Source organism: Armigeres subalbatus, chromosome 2 (genome assembly GCF_024139115.2).
Source record: "Armigeres subalbatus isolate Guangzhou_Male chromosome 2, GZ_Asu_2, whole genome shotgun sequence".
Taxonomy (NCBI): domain Eukaryota; kingdom Metazoa; phylum Arthropoda; class Insecta; order Diptera; family Culicidae; genus Armigeres; species Armigeres subalbatus.
Window position 1 is genome coordinate 235,738,861 of NC_085140.1, and position 21,621 is coordinate 235,760,481.

General features: G+C 36.0%; 1 protein-coding gene across 6 annotated transcripts in view; it reads right to left on the reverse strand.

Moving 5' to 3' along the window:
* Positions 1-10,241, reverse strand: part of LOC134211910 (eukaryotic initiation factor 4A) — a 31,404-nt gene extending 21,163 nt beyond the window's left edge. For 3 of the 6 annotated variants that reach the window (XR_009979143.1, XR_009979144.1, XM_062689299.1), the window contains exon 1: positions 9,829-10,029. Coding sequence is in view for 1 of the 6 variants with exons in the window: in XM_062689299.1 (XP_062545283.1) it covers positions 9,829-10,014 (186 nt within the window). In the remaining 5 variants the exon portion in view is untranslated. Of the gene's footprint in view, positions 1-8,302; positions 8,451-9,828; positions 10,030-10,086 lie in introns of those variants that run through there. The other 3 variants (XR_009979146.1, XR_009979145.1, XR_009979147.1) reach the window with 3 other exon arrangements.
* Between the last annotated feature and the right edge of the window lie 11,380 nt (positions 10,242-21,621).

Genomic DNA, 21,621 nt, shown 5'->3' on the forward strand with positions numbered 1-21,621 from the left:
TACGAACGCAAGTTGAAGAAAGTGGATGAAGATTTCGAGGCGGCTGCAGCGGAAATCGATTCAGAATTTAGTGCCAGAAGAGAAGTAATCATACTTAAATATAGCAGGAAAAACATCTCTGGAAAATCGGTGAAGAATGAACAAATGTCTAACAGTGGCAAAACGAAATCACACGAAGAATTCGATGGTGCATTGTGTTTGGGTGCCGCAGTTTCTCATAGTAATACCAAAAGTAACTCATCAATCAAGTTACCGTCCGAGCCTTTGTGCGCCGCACATACCGTTACGGATGTATTGGAAACTGCTACCCACCAAACACAATCCGTTTTGTTTATGTGCGTATCGGGTGAAAAAATTGAATTTGAACCGGTAGGTCAAGTGCTGCAAAGCAGTACTAATGCAGCGACGACAATCGTGCACCGTCCTGATCATCGCACACGCTCGGATGAATTCATCAGTTTGTGCACTGACGCACAGAATAAGGACAGAAAGAAATCCATTCACACAGGGGCTAAGACCGATTTGGTGTGCAATCAGAAGCTAAGCGATTTGTTTGATGTAAAGAAGAAAAATGTTAGAGAAATTGTGGATTGTTCTGTGAAAACCATATTCGATCCAGGTGGGACTAGTTGGGGAACATTTTTTGAGAAGGTGCAGTTTAGAAATGCGTAATGTACCAGTTTGTTACTAGTTTCACGGGTGGGAGTGTTAAGTTTAGTTCCAAAAATGTTGTGAAACTGGTAACACTGGCAATTAAATGCATATTATATTTCAATACAGAGGCAATAGGGTTCGATTAGAATGGTTTAGAGTGGCGATGGAGCCTGTTGCTTGTAAATTTGGAGAAACTAGTTTGTAAGTTACTTTATACATATAATGAATTTAATATTAATTAGATAATAAATTACAGCTTTGAAGCTGTGTGAAATGGACACTGCTGTCAAAACCGTTTCTATCAAGCCAAGAAAAAGCCGTCGCAACAACGCCCTTCACCAGGTCGTTACACATCAACATCTCCATACCTTTTTGGCTCAGGTGTTTCAATGTCCGATGCCACAAGTTATTTGAACTTGATGCGCACTCATTCGGAGAAGTTTCCATCAGGACCAGAGCTGTGCAATATCAGGTCTTTGTGCATTGTTAGAAGACTTTAATTGATGGTCTTTCTATATCGATCGATAACCATCATAACCAAATCGAAGATTAACCGGCTGTACGGACTGGATCTGGCTTTTAAAGCACATCGGATGCTTGTCAGACTAAGCTCGACGAATTGACCTTTCTTGTCAAACATTTCTATTCGCTCAATATATTCTTTCATTGATTAACTTTCCCGATGATCCCAAATTTTGTTATGCCTCTAACTATAATATTTTTAAAATTTAATACAGAACCCCAGATTATTTCACCTAGCAGTGGTTATGCCTTTCTCGTTCATTACCAAATATATTGAAAAAAAAAACACACATTTGAAAGGTCGAAAAAACTCTTTAGGAGAATAGATCACATCAATTTGATCTTTTTTTTTCCATTGATTAAAATGCATTGCCACCATTTTTGAAAAAAAAATCGATTTTGAACTTTTTTTTAAGGGACCTTTGGGATGAAAACAATGATTTTTCAATAATTCCGAAATGCAATGTCCAATCGGGCTAATTTTCAATAGCAAACAATGGGAACAACGCGTCGAATGCAACTTGTTGCGAGTAAATCCGATAATGCTAAGTTCTAAAAAGTGTGTCTACAAAATTTGTACACATACACACACACACACACACATACAGACATCACCTCAGTTCGTCGAGCTGAGTCGATCGGTGTATAACACTATGGGTCTCCGGGCTTTCTATCAAAAGTTCTTTTTTTGGAGCAATCATATACTGCCGTCATACCATACGCATATTTGTCCCATGTTTGCTGAGATTCCCTATATACATGGGACAATTATGCATATAACGGCAGTATAGCCTTTCGGTATAACTTTGTTGTACGAGAAAGGCAAAAAAGTGCTGTTTAGGAAGGTTGACCTTAAATAAGTTAAATAATTGACTGAGGCAATAAAACGTAATAAAAATTTTAACGGGAAGGGTCACATGTTTATGTGATTATCGGATCGGTCTAACAGAACATTATTGTCGTTAGCAGAGAGGAAGAAAGAGAAACGCTTTCTCTCGCACGCAATCCACCACACAGCTCTTCTGTGTGGTAGTCGGTACTGTTCCACTGTTTTTCGCGTGTGTCGGGTGTGTTATTCCAACCAGTCAATGAAATCTCAACATGGCCAAACAGGGGCAGGTTACCGGCCCAGTCGGTGTACAAAGTTGTCAAGCTGGATTTGTTTACCTTCTCAATACAAAGGGATCTGCCATATCAAATTCAAGCATTGATAAAACATTATACGTTTCAATTGGCAGGTTCGTAATATGCTGCAATACTATGCTCAGATAATCTATTGAACTTGAAATGGGTTTTCTCGGTAAAAAAGTAGAGGGTTGTATCAAAGATACGAACGCAAATTGAACGTAGAATTACGTATAGTGCGATAGCGGATACGAAATTGGATCATCAACATTTTATGCATATTTATGCAGAAATGTAGGCAATTCACTGTTAAAGTGCAATTTAAACATTCATTGACGAAATTAATTTTTTCAATAGATAAACGCATTGAATCAATTGTTTACAATAGTTGTATAGATTTTTAGAAAATTTACTAATCGATGCATACCAAAATCTCCGGAATCCGTTGAAAAACAGCTGAGTTATTGGCTGGTACTTTCTGACCTCTTTTCGTGACGGTCCCAAATTTGAAACTTTGAAATGACCTCCCTATCTTCAACCGTCTAAGGGCCAATTTCTTCACCTCCGCTTAGTGCTTAAACCAGGTTTAAACGTATGAGTAAGCACCGCTTAAGAGTTAAGCGGAGGTGAAGAAATTGGCCCTAAGACGAATTAAGTACTGTCCATTTAATTCCACCAGTTAATTTTCGTTATCTTTGCAGATACGTATTTCGACCACAACTGTGTGGTCGTCTTCAGTGTCTTGTACTTGACTCGACTTACAAGAAGTACAAGTACAAGTACGAAGTACAAGACACTGAAGATGGTTACACAGTTGTGGTCGAAATACGTATCTGCAAAGATAACGAAAATTAACTGGTGGAATTAAATGGACAGTAAATAATTCGTCTTAGACGGTTGAATACATTCCACTAAAAGAGCTATATATATTTTTCTGAAAATGGCTCCCTATCTTACCAAAAGACGTAATTCTTTTAAATTTACTTATGGGCGATTCACTTATGCTCAGATTACGATTGCTTTTTACGCGGTATTTTACTGCCGTTATACGCATATTTGTCCCATGTTTGCTGGAATTCCTTATGTACATGGGACAATTATGCGTAGAACGGCAGTTTATTACTCGTGTTTTTTTTTTCGATTATAGAATCCATCGTCGTTTTTTAGGATTATAGAATCCATCATTTCAAGACTATACTGCCCTTCTACGCATAATTGTCCCATGTTACCCTTGATGAAAAATCTCAAACTCGAGTCAATTTGTCCCACTGAAAAAATGAAGTTGTTGTCTGATGATAATAAAGGCTGAAAACCGTTTAAATAAGTAGAGATTCGCTTTTATGTCCTGGAAAAGTGTTGCCTACGCTCATAACATCCCAAAAATATTTGTTAAATTTGAAGATCGAATCGATTCTTAAATTGGTGGGACAAATTGACTCGAGTTTGAATTTTTTCATTAAAGGTAACATGGGACAATTATGCGTAGAACGGCAGTATATCTCTCGTAAAATCCACTGAAGTCGATACTTCTTTGTTGCCCAATAATCATCAACTCTTCCAGCTTATTTTGAGTAAGCGCGGTTCAAAATTGGCTATTTGGGTAGGGGCAGTAGGGGCAATATGAACATACGGGGCAATATGAGACACCCTCATTTTGAGCTTATTGATAAGTTTTATCATGTAAAAGTTATATGATCTTTAAGAGGATGCTTCACATGTGCATCAACGTGAAAACCGCATTAAAATTCAATTCAAACATGAAAATATACTTGAAAATGTAAATTTTCACTGCATAAGCAAAATTATTATAAGATTTCAAGTTTATAAATAAGGTTTTGACACAAAACTGATTAAAATACAGGTCAAAAATACACCACAATCAAAAGATATATTAAAATTGGATATTGTGCACACATGTTTATATTGATACAAATCTGAATTTATCATAAAACTTTTTTTTTCCCAAAACCAGTCTCTATGGGGCAATATGGGCATACCTGCATATAACAAGATATCTGGCCTTAAAATGCGAACAAGTTCAAATTTCAGTAGTCAAATACAAGAATATTATCATATATGTAAGATTCATTACGGAAAAATTACAACAGCGCATTACTGCGATAGAAACAGAAAAAATTACCATTGACCAATTGAAATGTGGCTGTTCAAACGGTGAAGAGTGGCAAATCAGTCAGTCCGCTGTTGTGCAATTTTTTCATTTTATTTGGTATGGAATACTCACAACTGTTGTAGGAATATCATATTCTTCCATATTACGATACTTTTTTCGCCCAAATAAAGGTTTTGGAAGGGTGGCCCATACTGCCCCAAATGGTGGCTCATATTGCCCCGTATAGTCGGGAACACACATTGAAATCAATACATTTTCAAAAGCGCATTCCAACAATTTCCAAACGCATTTTTCGTCATTCATCGACGTAATATGAAAGGTAACATTCTCTAGTATAAGTCAACTACATTTGAACGATGTTTTTTTGAGCTTTTCAGCGCTTTTCGGAACGATTTCCTTAGGTGGCCCATATTGCCCCGATCACCCCTACGTTTTTTTTATTGAGCATGAACGAACGCGTCCTGCGTTAGAAGTAATTATTTATTTAATTGCTTTAGGGAGGACAAATGCGTACTTTAAAAGAGCTCGCCAATCCTTCGCCTTTTCTTAGGCGGATGTATCCTTCAAAAAAAGTTTAAACACGGTGTGGTGTAGCAAATTAAGTATATTTTTGTTATAAAACAAAAATCAAATACTTTTTTCAAAAAAGTCTTGATTGAGGGATCAGAATTTTAAAAACACGTAAAATAAGTATTGATTTTTATATTAAATTTTGAAAAAGTCGCTAATTCGATAGATTGTTAAATTTCCAACCCCACAGACCAAAAATTATTTGACTGAAAAATCACGATTCATCACGATTTAGAGGCACTTCAATATTCAATTTAATTTTCCTATATCATGCCATGTCAAATTTCCATGTTTCGACTTTTTCTCAAGTTTTTGCCTTTCTCGTATACTAACCCGAATAAAGAAGTCCAATAGAATTACAATAAAAATTATGTAACAATACAATAAATTTAATTGTAATTGAGGGGGTCAAACACAAAGGGGTTTAAGGGGGGTTAAAGTAAAGTTAGTAAAAGTTAGTTTTGAGAAAAATGGGAGCAAAGTTTTTCAATATTTTTTCGCTTCATATAAATTGTATGATGTTCAAAAAGTTTTCTATATCAACATATTGCCGCAAAGCTCTAGAACCAAAGCATTTTTTGCTGTAGTGAACTCAATTTTGACGAAAATGTCACTTACACCCCTCTGCTTATAACCCCCTCAATTACAATAAACTCTATTGTTGCTCGCAATAAAATAAAATAACCATAAATCCTATTGTAAATGTCAGTTTTAAAATAGATAATAGGGGTTGTTAGTTATCATAACAATAAGAAAATTGTTTTTTTTTCTCGGATTAATTTTTGCCATTACAATAGAGTTTATTGTAATTCTATTGTCAACATTCTTGTCAATAGATTTTATTGTACGTTTATTGAAACACCAATAAGGGCCTGTTCAAATATTACGTAACGCAAAAAACGTTGTTTTTAAGAACCCCCCACCCCCTCGTAACAATCCGTAACAATTTTCAGAACCACCCCCACCCCTATGCGTAACGCGTAACAAATGCTATTTTTTTAAAAAAGGTCTTTATTTTAGTAGAATTTGAAGGACGGTGCCATACATCATTATATATTGCATATTTCATGCTTTTTCAAACATAACGAAAATTTTTTAATTTTTAAAATATTTTTTCTCTATGCAAATAAGTTGTTACGCGTAACAACATTTCGAAGGACCCCCACCCCCTATATTTTGCGTAACAAAGCGTAACAAAAATCAAACAACCCCCCACCCCCTATTGCGTAACGTAATATTTGAACAGACCCTAAGGCAATTTAATCGATACAATAGAAGAACAATAGAATTAAAAGTTCATCAATAAAGTGTATTGCAATTTTATGAGTCAGTCGAGTCAAGTACTAGACACTGAAGACGGCCTTACTGTTGAGGTCGAAATACGTATCTGTCAAGATACAATTAAGTGGTGGAATTCAATGGGATTGTACAAACTCGTCTTATGACAAGTGAATTTTATGATATTTTAATGCTATTGTATTTTCTATTCGGGAAGTCCGTACACACCAATTTCTTAAAAAGTTTTTCAGCAAAGTTCATTGCTGAAAAGCAACCAGCAATTTTGAAGTTTACTGAATGTCAGTAATTTAATTTGTATTTACTAAAAATCAGCAAATTTTTCCAATTTACTGATTTCTCAGCATATCCCATCAACTGTCATTCTTAAAAAAGCACCCATTTTGAGTTTAGCTTTCAAAGGTTTAATATTTGTTGTTACCTCGTATTCCATATTTTCCAACATTAATCCTGTAAGTATAGCATATTTTTAAACTAGTGAAGCACATTGCATATATTTTAATAAGAGAACCATATTATCACATATTATCATCAATCAAATTAGAATTCAATTTTAAATATTTACAGGCAATTAAAACAAATTGAAGAGGACATCGCGTCATGCCATTTGGACCATGCCAGAAAAAAGTTATTCAATGTTAGACACCATAAGATGATTATTAATTCTTATCGTTTATTTCCTTTTTATTACCAGACAAATAAAAATCATGAAAAAGAAAAAAAAACAAATTTTATTTTTTAAACAATTCATTCGTGGTTAAAATACTGTAGTATCAGCAGTTTGATCCAATTTGCTGGATGTGATCAGCATAATGCTGTCAAATCCTGCATTGGTCAAACCAACTGAATATTCAGTAAACTTTTGGAATTTGCTGAATATTCAGTAGATAGTTGTCAAAAGTAATGACAGTTCAGCTTACTGACATTTTCAGTAATTTGTTTTTGCTGAAATGTTTGCTGATCATTCAGCTCGGCAGCATAGTATAAAGCAGCATAATAAAAGTAAACGTAAATTTGTGAATATTCCAAGTTCTCTTAATTGAAAGATTGAAACTTTTGTAATGATTCGGCCTTTTGTGTTATTCGGCCTTTTGAGATTCGGCCTTTTGTATCATTCGGCCTTTTGTATCATTCGGCCTTTCGTGGTTCGGCCTTCTGGGTTTTCGGCCTTTTGTGGTATGCTAGAACATTTTCGGCCTTTTGTGATTCGGCCTTTTGTACTGATCCCGGTCCAAGCAGTAGAAGCATAAATACTAGAATGCTAATTGTTGCATTAAACATGTTTTCCTGATAAAAGCTTCAATATACTAAATAAGACCGCTAATTGTGAGTCATGTTGTAGGGAATGTTTTGTTTTGTCAATTACATTAGTTTGAAACCGTACCGGTACTTTGGCTGCCATGGCTGCTTTGGCTTCATCCTCTTCAAGAATATAAGAATATTCTCCATTTTGTATGACTGGTTTCTTGTATACGTAAATAACGATATTTAGATGAAATTTCAATAAAATAAGTTTGTTGAAGAAGCCAAGCGTTACAATGGGTTACGCTTTAGAGCATACAGCATTGAAAGTCTCAGAACGTACACAAAAAGTTCGCCTCTCGAAATTGTGAAATTTAAACGAAAGAATCTTCTTGTTTATGTATGCCAATAAAAAGGTAAGACTTTGCTTCGGCTGAATTAATCAGCGAAACTTGAAAATTTGACATTTTGCGGATTAAATTGGCTATATCCAAAATGTGTACAATTTATTATCCAAAGTCCACAAAGAAAATTTGCATTTCAGAAAGCTGCAATTAATCGGCGAATAATCAACCATTTATGGCTATTCCGTATTTATAAATAATACTTCCATCTATAATATGGTGTGATGTCCGCTTATTTACAATACCCCATCGGACATTTACCCTACTTTTGAAAAATTCACATTCACATTCGAGCTACTTGAAAATTCACCATTGGTCGATTTGACTAAAATAACTGAAATAAACAACAAATAAATACCTTTTTTCTTAAATTCCTGATTCCGCAATATTTGAAAACTTATTGAACTTATTGAACTATTTTTGATTCGATACTACTCCTGACACCACTCTCCACTGCACAATCCGAATATAAGTTTGCAAATATAAGCAAATGATACCGCTAGGACGAAGCAGCGTACACCAATATCTCTTTAATACAGGACGGCAGCAGTTTTTCTCTCATTACCAACTCACGAATTTGGCACGTACCTGCCGAGAGGTAAGAAAATGCTCCCAGCAAATAATAGATGTGTCTATCCGCCATCCAGGCAAAGAGCATTGAGAATCAATGCTCGTACGGACTGGACTTTTACATACCTACATATGTAACCACACGGCATTCTGATTTTGCTCGAAAAGGTTTACCCCCGTCAGTAGTATTCCACAGTATTGTGTTCTTCTCTTTTGCTTCTCGCTGTTTAGGTACCTCTTCAACTGTAATTTCTTTTCGCTTACATTTGTCTTGTAGAACAGCGGTTCTCAACCTTCTAACGAGTTGATGGATTTTAGCTTTCTGTTTCAAACTAAAAGCAACAAGATTACGTTGGCAGAAAGACTTATGCAATGGGTAATAAAATATAAATTGTTCAATAAAAACTTCAAAAGGGTTGAACCTATAAAAAAATGCACCCGATAAACACAATTGCTAAAACCATTGCAATTACATTCAATGTCAAATACGCTTTTAACTAATGTTGAGAATGCGTATTTAAGCAAGCAAAATCCAACGAAACAGAACAGAACAAGATTTTCTGTAATTATAATAACGTCTCCATAAAAGAAAACGAACTGCCTCAAAGGACCATAATCTTTTTAAGAATAAATTGTCATGTTTCGTATGCGATTCCGGACACTGTGGTGCAAGTGTTTTACAAATAATAAATGCTGAATCATGCTTTACCAATCATTGTATTGTTGATCACAAAGACGTCAGACGTTTCAAAGATGTCCTAAGTGAACATACTCAAAAATGACTTATTTACCGGCACTTTATAGAGTATGTCCTACGACAGATTGGGAACCACTTTTCGTAACAGATGTCATAAAAAACGAATCATTCGATTTTAGAATTAAAGGATTGTGATAATGAAAGCATGGACAAATTGGTGATGCTGATCGTAGTTCTACGAGTTGTTGCACAAAATAATTTCATAGCACCGGCACTAACGCCTTTCCTAAAAATATTCAAAAGAGGCAGATCACATTATGTACACAACACACCACCGGTTGTTTTCCGGATTTCCCACGGTAGTCACATTCGATTAATCTTCTTCTAACAACACTCGAAGCCCGCCTAATGGAATCACACTCTGCTCCAGCTGATGAACAAGTGAGTCACGGCTGAAATCCGTCCCAGTACAGTAAATGGAAAGCCAGTATATGCTGTATTTACTATCTCCGAGGACGCATTAGTCATCCGAGAAAGATTCCGTTATGACAAATTTAAATCTTCATTGAATGAATCGAAATCGTTTCATCAGAATTTTTAAAAACCGCTAAACCTACTTTCAATAGGCAGACAAGTCCACCGACCGGACCGCTATCTTTCCTACGCAGCACAGTGGCAGAACACGAAGAGGAAAAAGATGTCTTGCAAGGCTCTGGACGGAAAAATTTGTTACCAGTCTGCATTCGATTTTTAACACCATTATTTTCACGTAAATACGCCAAATTGTGCGCCAACTTCACCATCACACAGCCGGCGCTCCGCAAAACTCGCTTTTGCTGCACTTTATCACCGATTTGCGACGATTTTTCACGTACATTTTCACGATTGTAGTTTGGCACCTTTACACACGTGCTGAATTTGATTTTTGTAAACCAAGCGAAAGGTCGCCATATTGTCAGTTCGGCAGAAAGAAGTTTCGACGTACGGTTGATAGGCGAGAGGGGGTGTGAAACGGGCCCGGTCGGCAAGAGGCGGGGGATTTTAGACCACTTTCAAGATTGGGCGCACGATATTTTGACAGTCGGTACTGCCAACCGAAACGTCAACGCTGCACCAGAGCTGTGCCAATGACAATCTGGTATAAAATTAAAGTGCATCGAACACTCCACTATGGGGCCTCCCCATATATTGTGTATCCGGAATAAATTTATAGCGCTTTTTATACCGAAGTTGGATTTTTCTTCAGATAAAGGCAACTTACCCAACTTCGGAAGTATGTAATGCGCTGGATTCGCCTAAAGATGTGCTTAACAACGCATCAAATAGTTTGACAAATAAACCTTCGGAAGAAAGTTCGATTCGGAAGTCCCGACTTCCGAATTCTAACTTGGTGCTACGCCGATAAATAATAATTGATAAATAATAATTGCGTATAGTATTTTCTTCAACACAACTACACGGTTAGAAAAAAGTACCTAATTTTAGGTACTTTTTTTCTATTGCATCTCCCTCCCTCTTCCTTTTGTTGTCATAGAATGAAGAGCAAAACCACTCAACAAGGGCATTAAAATGTGGGAACCCAACGTTGAGTAATCTCATGTTTACAAAAGTTGAGTGAAATTTACTTAACTTTTGGTTAGTTTCTACAGTCAAACCTCCATGAGTCGATATTGAAGGGACCATCGACTCATGGAAATATCGAGATGTGGAATAGGAAATCTTTGGAAAGCTCTTTGGAGGGACCATCACGGTAACCCAGAAAATATTTTTTGATATGGAATAATTTGCCTCCATGAGTCGATATCGAGTCATAGAACATCGACTCATGGAGGTTTGACTGTATTTAAAATTAAGTATATTTTACTTAATATTAAGTGAATTTTATTTAATTTCAAGAAAAAATTACTTAATTTTGGGTTCCCACACTGAACCCTCGATTTGAGTGAAAAGTACCTAATATTAAGTACTTTTTTCTAACCGTGTATGTTTATCATTACTGACGCATTTAGGCCGGTCCCAATGCTGAAGTAGCAGTTTTAGTTTGGTACTGCTTGATGTTATAAAATTTATAACTGTCAAAATAGAACCACAACTTGGTGCCCGCAACGCAGAGTTGTAAACGAAATGCAACTTGGTTTTATTTTTTCATAAAACAAAAATAAAACAAACTAACATTTTTCGCGGTAGTTTTTACCTCGCATACGAACAACAATGAGTCTGTCAATCATCTCAAACAAACAAATACAATTAAATAAATTTGAAACTCAGTTTCATTCAAGTTTCAAATCAGGTTTTATTTGCAACAAACCAGTCGAGTAGTTGTAAATCAGTTTCAAAAAGTGCTCAAAAAATAAAACTGCAACTCTGCGTTGCAAACTGCTAGTTTCAGTTCTAGTTTGATTTCCAAACACGCCATACAAAACCCAACAGCATTGCGACCGGCCTTAGGTTTTGGTCCGATTCGTGAATTAAAATCGACTTAAAAGTGACAGTTCGGAAATTATGAAATTCCCCGCTCATAAGAATGGCTGGTGCTACCCAGCAAATCCAACAAAACATCTATCAAAAATGATTCAATACCTGTCAAAAGTAATCTTGCTCTGCGAGCAGGGAAATTTTTGAACTGTCACTTTTGAGTTTAATTCGATTTTGATTCACGAATCGGACCAAAGCCTTAATTTCAATATTGTGGATTTACTTGACCAATGGATTCGAAGGTCGGTTCACTTGCCTATTTCAAACGTTCGTTTTTTCAGCAAGGTTTGCCAAACTCAATAAATGTTTGGTAGATTACCTTGTTTTTTGCTCCTTGTCTATCAAAACAGATGTCAAAACATCAGAAAAAGAAAGAGAAGTCCGAGGGAAACAGCAAAAAGCACGTGGCAGACTTGTCAGTTTTGACAGATTTTACTATGAAGATGGGTGTGAAGGTGAAAACGGCGATTTCAACGACCGTTCGACGAGCGACTATTTCGAACGGTCGGGTCCAATAGGGAAATCCACGTACAATATGTTTTGAACCAAACTCTAGATCAACGAACAAAATAATGCCTTGCGCCAGTGTTCTAAAATTCAGTTCCAAATTTATTTTTATGCCACTTTTCTGCTCTACACTGCCGTAAAAAAACTAAGGAATTTCATTCAATAACCTTATGAAAATTAGCTACAAGGAAAAGGTATAAAATTCATAACTTTACCTTATGAAACCTCACGACGTTAATGATTATCATCATAGTCATCAACTTTGTTTAGGCTAAGCCAGCTGTATGATTTTCATAACTCAACCTTATGAAATTATTTAGGTTGCCTCATGAAATGCTTTATTATGGATTATGATAATCAATCTTAACCGTTATGTATTTCGAAGTGAATTGAAATGCTTAATTCTGATAAATCATGACCAATCTACATATTCGCTAATTCTATCGGACAATGAATCATCTAATAGTACTAGCAACAAATAGAAAAATTTAAACAGACATTTTCATCAGCTGATGCTATTATGCTATTTTTGCGCTAATCTTTTCTAAAACTGCAGCGTCCGATAGATTTAGCGAATATGTAAATAGGTCAGTAATGAAGAACTACGTGGGAAAAACCCCTTATAAGGGGTCATATATGATTAATTTCGATTTGCAAAGTTATTTGAGCAAGTTATTTGATTAGAACGCGATATGGTACTTGTAAGCACCTTTGTTCAACTCACATGAGTTGAACTTATTCGACTTTTGGCTAATCAAATGAATTAAACTAAATTGACATATTCACTAGCCCAATCGAAATTTAACATTATTCACGTTCCCAGGTTTCATCATTCAATGATACATTTTAACTAATTTACATGATTTTCTGTACGCATGACTGTAGCACCATAATGCATATTCAGGGCAATATAAGAACTATGCTAACTCCACCATAAAAGCTGAAATGGGTCCCATTATGATCGTATTAGTGTTATAGCCTGTTCAGATTGTGATCTTTATTACTTAATATCTTATTAAATTAAAATAGTATGCGTAAACTTTGGCACCAAGTGATAAAGGTTGTAGTGTGAATAGGCTACATATATTGAGCTGTAACTATAACTTGCAACCGTATACAATTGATAATAACGGGTGTGCTATTACGACCAATTTATACCTAATACCACATTAGAAGAGGAAGGGTGTTGTAGCATAACGATGTTCTATGAAATAATGAAAAGCTGAGTTGATTGGTATATAATACTATGGGTCTCTGACCCTTTTATCAAAAGTTTATTTTTTGGAGTAATCATATAGTCTTTCGGTACACATTTGTTGTACGAGAAAGGCAAGAACAATCTCAAATCAATTTACATTTTTAAAATTTATTCATGTAGGACAATAAGCAAATAGTTTCTCAACTTATTCTAAACGAACCTATCTGTCAATTAAATGATCTTTTCTTTTTATGTTTCACTCCTAACAGAGTATTTTATATTTTTGTTGTTTTTGGTTTATTATTTGTCAATACTACTCAATCTAACAAATCAATATAGTAATGATATGGAAATGCTAATATCTTCTTCCAAACTTGGACGTACATGTTCATGATAGAATTAGAGGCGAAAGTATAGAATTGATAGTTCCGTTAGGATACGGCAGGCATGAAGAATGTTTTTTTTATAGAAGTCGATTTTTGAAAGCGAGCGGAGGGCAATATTTGTGATGGCACATATCACACGACCTTCCTTCTGCCAAGCTCCCGTATGAAGGGCCAGTGGCCAGTGGAGATATATCAGCTTCCACACTGATATTCTTCCCTCCCCCTTCTTCTATAAAAAAAACATTCTTCATGCCTGCCGTATCCTAACGGAACTATCAATTCTATACTTTCGCCTCTAATTCTATCATGAACATGTACGTCCAAGTTTGGAAGATGATATTAGCATTTCCATATAATTGTAAATCGTTTAACTTCACGTAGAAGTAACACACACGAAATCATTAATTTAAATCAATATCGCTTAATCTAATAATTAAAATTTTTCTTTATCCTGAAGTAATATGAATTATTTGCTTCTTGAACATAAAATGGATATCCATTAACATTTCTTAACTCAATCAAATCTACACCTTCTGTCCTGCTGACTACTTCATAAGCCAGGTAATGCTCATCAAACTTTCCGATTATCCACTCTCTTGCAACTATATACAAACTATCGCGATATTTAATAAATTCTTCTATCTCTAATAATCTCATTTCTGAGTTCATCGACTGTGTTACAAATTGACCTGCGATAAACCGTGTTTCTTTGTACTTGATGGATTGTGAAAAAAGTACTAATTCATTTTCATTGAAGGGACACCTCGAAACGAAATTCAAGAAATAGGGTCTAGATTTTAATAGCTGTGCAGTGAATTTATCTTCGGAGATGGATTCAAAAAAATTCTTATGGTAAAGATTATGTGCAAACTGTAGACACGACTTGATGCATAAAGAATAAGCTACATTATTTCGCGATGTTGTAATATGCGCATACTTCTTAAAATCCTGATGTTTCGCCTCATTTCTGAAGCACATCATTCTCTCGACAGGACCACTATTTTCAATAACTGTAGGGTAATGCAATAAAAAGTGATGCTTTGGTTTCAGTCGATCATCAAATAGTTCCAGATACAAACTATGGTGCAGTTGCACTAATCTCCTAAGCTCAGTTAATTGTTCATCAGTAAACATTTTGGAAAGTATCAGTTCAATCATTTGTATAAGTACCTTGCAAAAATTCCATACAGGGTCATCCTTAGGAACATATGGTCCGACAATTATTGTAAAATTGTTGGCAAAAGATTTCATCTCTGCAGCTGTCATTCGTACAGTAATTTTTTTCGATCGATTCTTTTTATCAAAAAATTCTTCAAAATCTGGTATACGACGCAAAGATTCTTCTGATGTTGTTCTGCTTATGATATTTTTTCGTACGTTGAGAATAGGCAAGGTGAGAAAACTTTTCTTGTAAATAAAGTAGTTGAGTGCAGACAGAAACCCATATTTACACACGCCATTACTGAATAGGTCATGCATCACGTCAACGCTAACATTCTTAACAACGTGGAACGAATCTAGTTCGTTAAACGCTGATTGTCCTGTGATTCCTGTTAATGCATGATTCCCAGTAAAAATATCCTTATTGTAATTCTGTATATTCCTCAGTTTGTCATGATGTTCATCACAATCAGTTTGCAGATGGATCCTATGCCTGCGGCAGAAGCGGCAGTAGAAATTAGCGTTGAAGCCACTTGATAATTGTAGCAACGAATGTACGCCCAGATTATCCCCCTGGAACAAACTCAGTACAAACCTAACTTTGATGTCTTCTCCTTTCAATTTAACGATCAAACCCTCACTTTCAAGCTGCTTAAACGGTACAATCAATTCACTGACCAGCCTGTTTACTCCCGCCTTGTTCATTGCTATTTTTCTGATAATACCTGCGACGAATACATTGCAAAGTTTTGAACGGTATTTATCTGGCAGCGTAGGGAAACTGTAGTATATACCACACACCGAGTCGATCTTGCTATGGGAGCTCTGGGGATCATTGATCTCAAACTCGTCTGCGTATACCCAAACTGGTATCATGTAGCTGAACTGCGTGTCCATCGCGTACTTAGATTTTATGTCTTTCCAAATTTTAGCGTTCACAAAATGCGCAATCTCTTCCGATGATTCAATTTCCATAGTATTATTGAGCGTTTCTTCCAGAACAGAATCAACATTAAAGAATGACTGAATTTGAAAATGTATAGGGTTGAGAACTAAACAGGGTTTTCTGGCGTCAAAGTTGGTGCATGGTTTCACTTGGTTTTGCTCTAGTATTAGTACGGTAGGATTCTGGAAGAGACCTTGGCTTTTCAATTGCTCGAAAAATTTATAGTCGGTGTCAATGGATTCAAAAGGAAACTTTGAAAAGGACAAATATTTGTCTAATTGATATTGAACGTTTGGGTCTGGAACTTGAATATGCAATGCCTCAATGTTTGCTATTGATTTAGAGCTCATGTTATGTACTGCTTGTTGGATTTCTCTTACATCCTGCCTGGTAATGTTGGGTTTTTGATGAAAATTTAACGTAAACTCGATTGCTGATTTCTTCATATTATGGATGTTTTTCTCAAATTCTGTATCTGTATTGTTCACTAATCTACTTTCTTGACGTTTGATCTTAGGCGGTATGTACTCGGAAACTTCATAACTATTCCTCTTATTATTAGTAATATCATTTGCTTTCGCACAAAACTTATGATTCTTGAAATGTCGTTTGAATCCATATATCTTAGAAAAAATTTGAATACATCCTGGATATGAACATTTGTATTTATACTCGGCTGGGGGTTTGTGGACTTGTGCAATATGCGTAAAAAATACGTTCACATCCGAAAATGTGATCATGCACCCCGAGAAGCAGCACGCGAACATCATTGCTTATGGCTATTGAGGTGATCGATTAATCTGTTTACGCATAGATAACCACCGTGCTTAGATTCTGTTCCGTACAGATATGTTGCAATGAACACCCAAACGAGTTTTGATAACTTTGATATCGGTATATCCAGGACCAAGTGCAATTTCATCAACACGTCAACACCGCGCGCAATACTTTTAAGATTGTATTCCAGGTTTTTATAAACAACGATACACTGGCCTGTTGCGTTAGTAATCGAGTCCCCGAGAACGATTAGCTTTGGACATCTTGACAGTCCTTCTTCGTCGTAAACAGACTGACTGTTTCGGATTACGGTTGAAGTAGTAGTAGTAGTAGCCGTTCGATAACTGTAAAATGTTTACTTTTCAGTTAGCGAATGCCGTTCGATAACTGAAATGCATTCTACACGTAAAAAAATAACCTTATATGTTATGGCAAAAAACCATTCGAAAATACTTATACTCTTCATTATGCCACCTAATGAATGAGCCCGTATCAAAAAGCTTATAACATTCATAAGTTAATGAAAAGTATAAGTTTCCGAATGTATGTGACTAATGCGATGTATAAGTTTTTTCTTATACATGTCATTAAGCGCCTGCTTTGGCAAAAAAATATTAGAAATATTAATACAGTCAAACCTCCATGAGTCGATATTGAAGGGACCATCGACTCATGGAAATATCGAGATGTGGAATAGGAAATCTTTGGAAAGCTCTTTGGAGGGACCATCACAGTAACCCAGAAAATATTTTTTGATATGGAATAATTTGCCTCCATGAGTCGATATCGAGTCATAGAACATCGACTCATGGAGGTTTGACTGTAATAAACAACATTAAATTTTTTTACGTGTAGAAGTCAAACGGTTGTCAATAGACGTCAGATGCAATAAAAATGCATCTAAATGTGCAGCGCATTGCAGATGTCATTGAGTTTGACATCAGTTTGAAGTTTAGCGGTCCGAACTGTTGCAACTATCGAATGAATTATCGGCAGTGGGTGGTTTCCTATCCGCCACTGCAACATCCAGGCGCTATCGTATATGCGCAAATAACCAGCATAGAGTTAACCGCCAGAAATTTGTATGGCGAAAGTCATCTAACGCGAGTTTTCTCTAAATTAAGAACTTTTCATGAAAAACTATTTGGTACCGGTCATGTAGGAAGGTGTCAGTTACTACGCCTACCAAATATTTTTTCGATGAAGGTGCTTGATTTTGAGAAATCGCACCTTAGATGCCTTTCACCATACTGATTTCAGAAAGTTAACTCCTAGTGTGCCGCTGTAAAAAGCATTGCAGTTAAATGACTTGCAGTTATCGAACGTCTACTGTATTATTTTGGATCTGGTTTGGGGCCCTCCTTAGCCTTGCTGTAAGACGCACGGCTACAAAGCAAGACCATGCTGAGGGTGGCTGGGTTCGATTCTCGGTGCCGGTCTAGGCAATTTTCGGATTGGAAATTGTCTCGACTTCCCTGATGGGTATAAAAGTATCATCGTGTTAGTCTCATGATATACAAATGCAAAAATGGTAACTTGGCTTAGAAACCTCGCAGTTAATAACTGTGGAAGTGCTTAATGAACTCTAAGCTTCGAGGCAGCTCTGTCCCAGTGTGCGGATGTAATGTCAATAAGAAAGAAAGAAAGATAGATGTTGGTCCATTTTTGCTCATTTTTGGACCAAAATCCGTGTTGTTTGGAACAAGATGTATCGAGATGATTGCTGGATATTTCAAACAAACGGAGCATGAAATGGAAAAAGATAAAAGTTTCTGCATCCAATATCTGGTAACATTGGCGATGGAAGAAGGATTACAGAAACAGATTGAGAATGGTAGATATTTTTGCCTGCCAATATGATCAAGCATTCAGAGTAAAACACACGGTGGTGGCGACATAAGCACATGAGATCAATTTCTTTGCCCATGATGGCTTTCCGTACAGTAATTTTACACCGTATAATTGATTTTGTGCCAAGTATGGTTACCCGCATAATTACAAACTGTACATGGATATTTTCCCGTGCGGTCGACAACAGTATCCTTTACTGTTGACAACTGTAAACGAACAATCTCATTAAAAGTTTTAACAGTTTGTGGTACGGTTATTTGACAAATAACAATATGTTGAATGGGTTGTTAAGTTATGTCACCATAAAAAATCGTCTGTTTTCGCGTGCAAAATTTTCGCTCAACAGTATGATAATGCAGGAAATAAAGAACATTTTTGAGACAACATGTTATATGTTGACATTTAGTGATGATGTCGAGCAGTTATGGTTGAATCGATCGAAAAGTATTCGATAACCGCAACGTAAGCTGTGAAGCTATATCTTACATCGTAATAATGATTCTGACCATATAGCATGTTGTTTTTTATTATGCGGGTAATGATTTATCACGATTTATTATTTATTATTTATTTATTACATCAACAGGCTTGATACAGCCCCAATGGTGGTTAAAAAATATAAATACAATATCCATCACTACATTGAAAACATTGTCAAGAGGTTAAAATACAATACAATCACAAATACATTAACTATAGTCTATGTGCGTCAATTGTTCTGGTCGGTGAAAAATAATGTGAAGAACGGCGACGCCACTCTATTGAAAACACCGACGCCACTCTATTGAAAACACGCTGCAAACCATGGAGAGCACTACGCAGTCCACAGTTTGTGGGACGAAAAGGAAGTCTTAGCATTAGGTTATACTCCGCAGTTGTCGGGGTTGTGCGTTGATGCTTATTTGTCGCAGAAGAGTGTCACAATCTATTCTTCCTTGCAAAATATCGGTGACGGTTAATACTCTGCATACATCCCTTCGGATACACAGAGGTTCTAAGCTGATCAGCTGGCAACGGCTCTCGTAGCGAGGAAGTCGTAGCGGACCTCTCCAGGAAAGGTTGCGGAGTGCGTACCGTATATAAATCGACGTTGAACGGATTCGATGCGTTCGACACCATTATTATAGTTTGGACTCCAGACCGCAGAGCAGTATTCTAACGTAGATCGCACGAAAGAGCAATACAGTGTTTTCAAACAGTAGATGTCTGTGAAAGTCTTTGTTACTTTGATCACAAATCCAAGAGACCTGGATGCTTTATCAACAACATATGAAATGTGATCCGAGTATGTCAGTTTGGAGTCCAATAGAACACCGAGATCTTTCACACAGTGCACTCTTTCAATAGTCTGTAACCGTTTGGTTACAAATTGTAGATTTTTGTTTTGTATTTATGTTGTTTTGTCGGAGCCTTCACGTTTCTCGTGTAATACCAGCAGAGCTACCACAAAAGCGTTAGGGTTTGGTATCGCTGTAATTATATGAGAGTGCTATAAAACACCCAACATGGCATCAAGCTTGGATAAATGCCATGTTGGATAAAAATGACATGCACAATTTCGGGAAATATGGAGGGAATTTCTTTTAAATGAGGAGCCATTGCCCAAATTCGGCCTCTTTAATATCAGGCGTCCGTGTGCTGAAGAAGAGTTTTTCAAAAAGTGCAGTTGATACAGTGTGTGAGAACCCCCCCCCCCCTTCCTTAACAGTAGAGTGGGGCAAGAGTACGCACTTAGTTTCCAATCGATCATGTGGCCCTTATGAAGCAAGCTTCTGCATATCAAATCAGTGTCGATGATTCATACACACTTAAAATAAATCGCAGATTTCTGTGAAATTTCACCGAAATCTCAACAGCAGAACTGTTCGGTAAAAATTTCACAGATTTTTTTGTAGTTTTGACAGTTGAACAAAGGAAAATACCGCAGAAAATCGGTGAAATAATTACCGAACAAATCTGCTGTTGAGATTTCGGTGAATTGAAGATAAATTCACCGAAATCTGTGAAATGATTTAAGTGTGTATACTCTTCCTTTATGTTACCCAGTGGAAAAAATATTGAAATTATTGATATTCGTTTTAGTAGAACCCTTATTGCAAGACAAGTGAAAAACGCACTCTTACCCCACCGATGGGGTAAAAGTGCGCATCGGGTGGGGTAAGAGTACGCATTTATCCAATCATGTGATTTGAGTATATATTAACACAAATAAGAGTTAATAACATTTAATTGAAGTTTAATGAGCATATATTAGGGAATGTTTAAAGATTACGTAACTCTTAAAGGGGGAGGGGGTCCTTAAAATATGCACTTTCATACGGAAAACCATTGTTTTTTATATATACAAAAACTACAGAGGTAAAAATATATACCACGTTTTGCGTGGCGTATACAAAGGCATTTTCCTTAAAGAAAGTCCACCAATCACGTAACGTAAAATTTGGCCATTTCATCACCCCTCCCCCCTATTTTACACTATTTGTATGAATCCTCTAAAAATTATATGGATCGTCACACATCTCACAACCCCTCCCAGCTAAACGTTGCGTAATTTATGAATGTTTCTTCTGATTAGATGAAATTATCATTTAGGCACAGAGAAACAGACGCCCGGATAAAAATTTACAGTACCTTGTATGGTTTAAGCCATTAGAATACTATAGATTGTATGGCAAACAATACAATCTTCTGTACATTTATTGTAGATTGTCGACGGTTGAAAAACACATATATTGTACTCACATTAAAGCTACAATAAAACCAAATGTCACCAATACATTCTTTAATATTTTTATTGTTCGCAAGAATTAACAAAAATCTGACCAATTTTCAAAATTATTCTATTTCTTTGATTAGAAAATCATCTTTGAAGTTAATAGTAATATGATTTTTTGAAATATTCATTGTGTTGAAGCAACAATTGAAAACCATAAAATAACAACAACTTTCATTGTTGGGTAGAAAATTACTAATTTTAATTTGTCATATAATATTTAATATCACAGATCATAAAATGTTCGTATTAAATATTATAACAATAAAAATAAAAAAAAATCAAAAATTTCAAATAAAATTTTTACTCGAAGGAAACTAGTTCCATTTCAGCGTG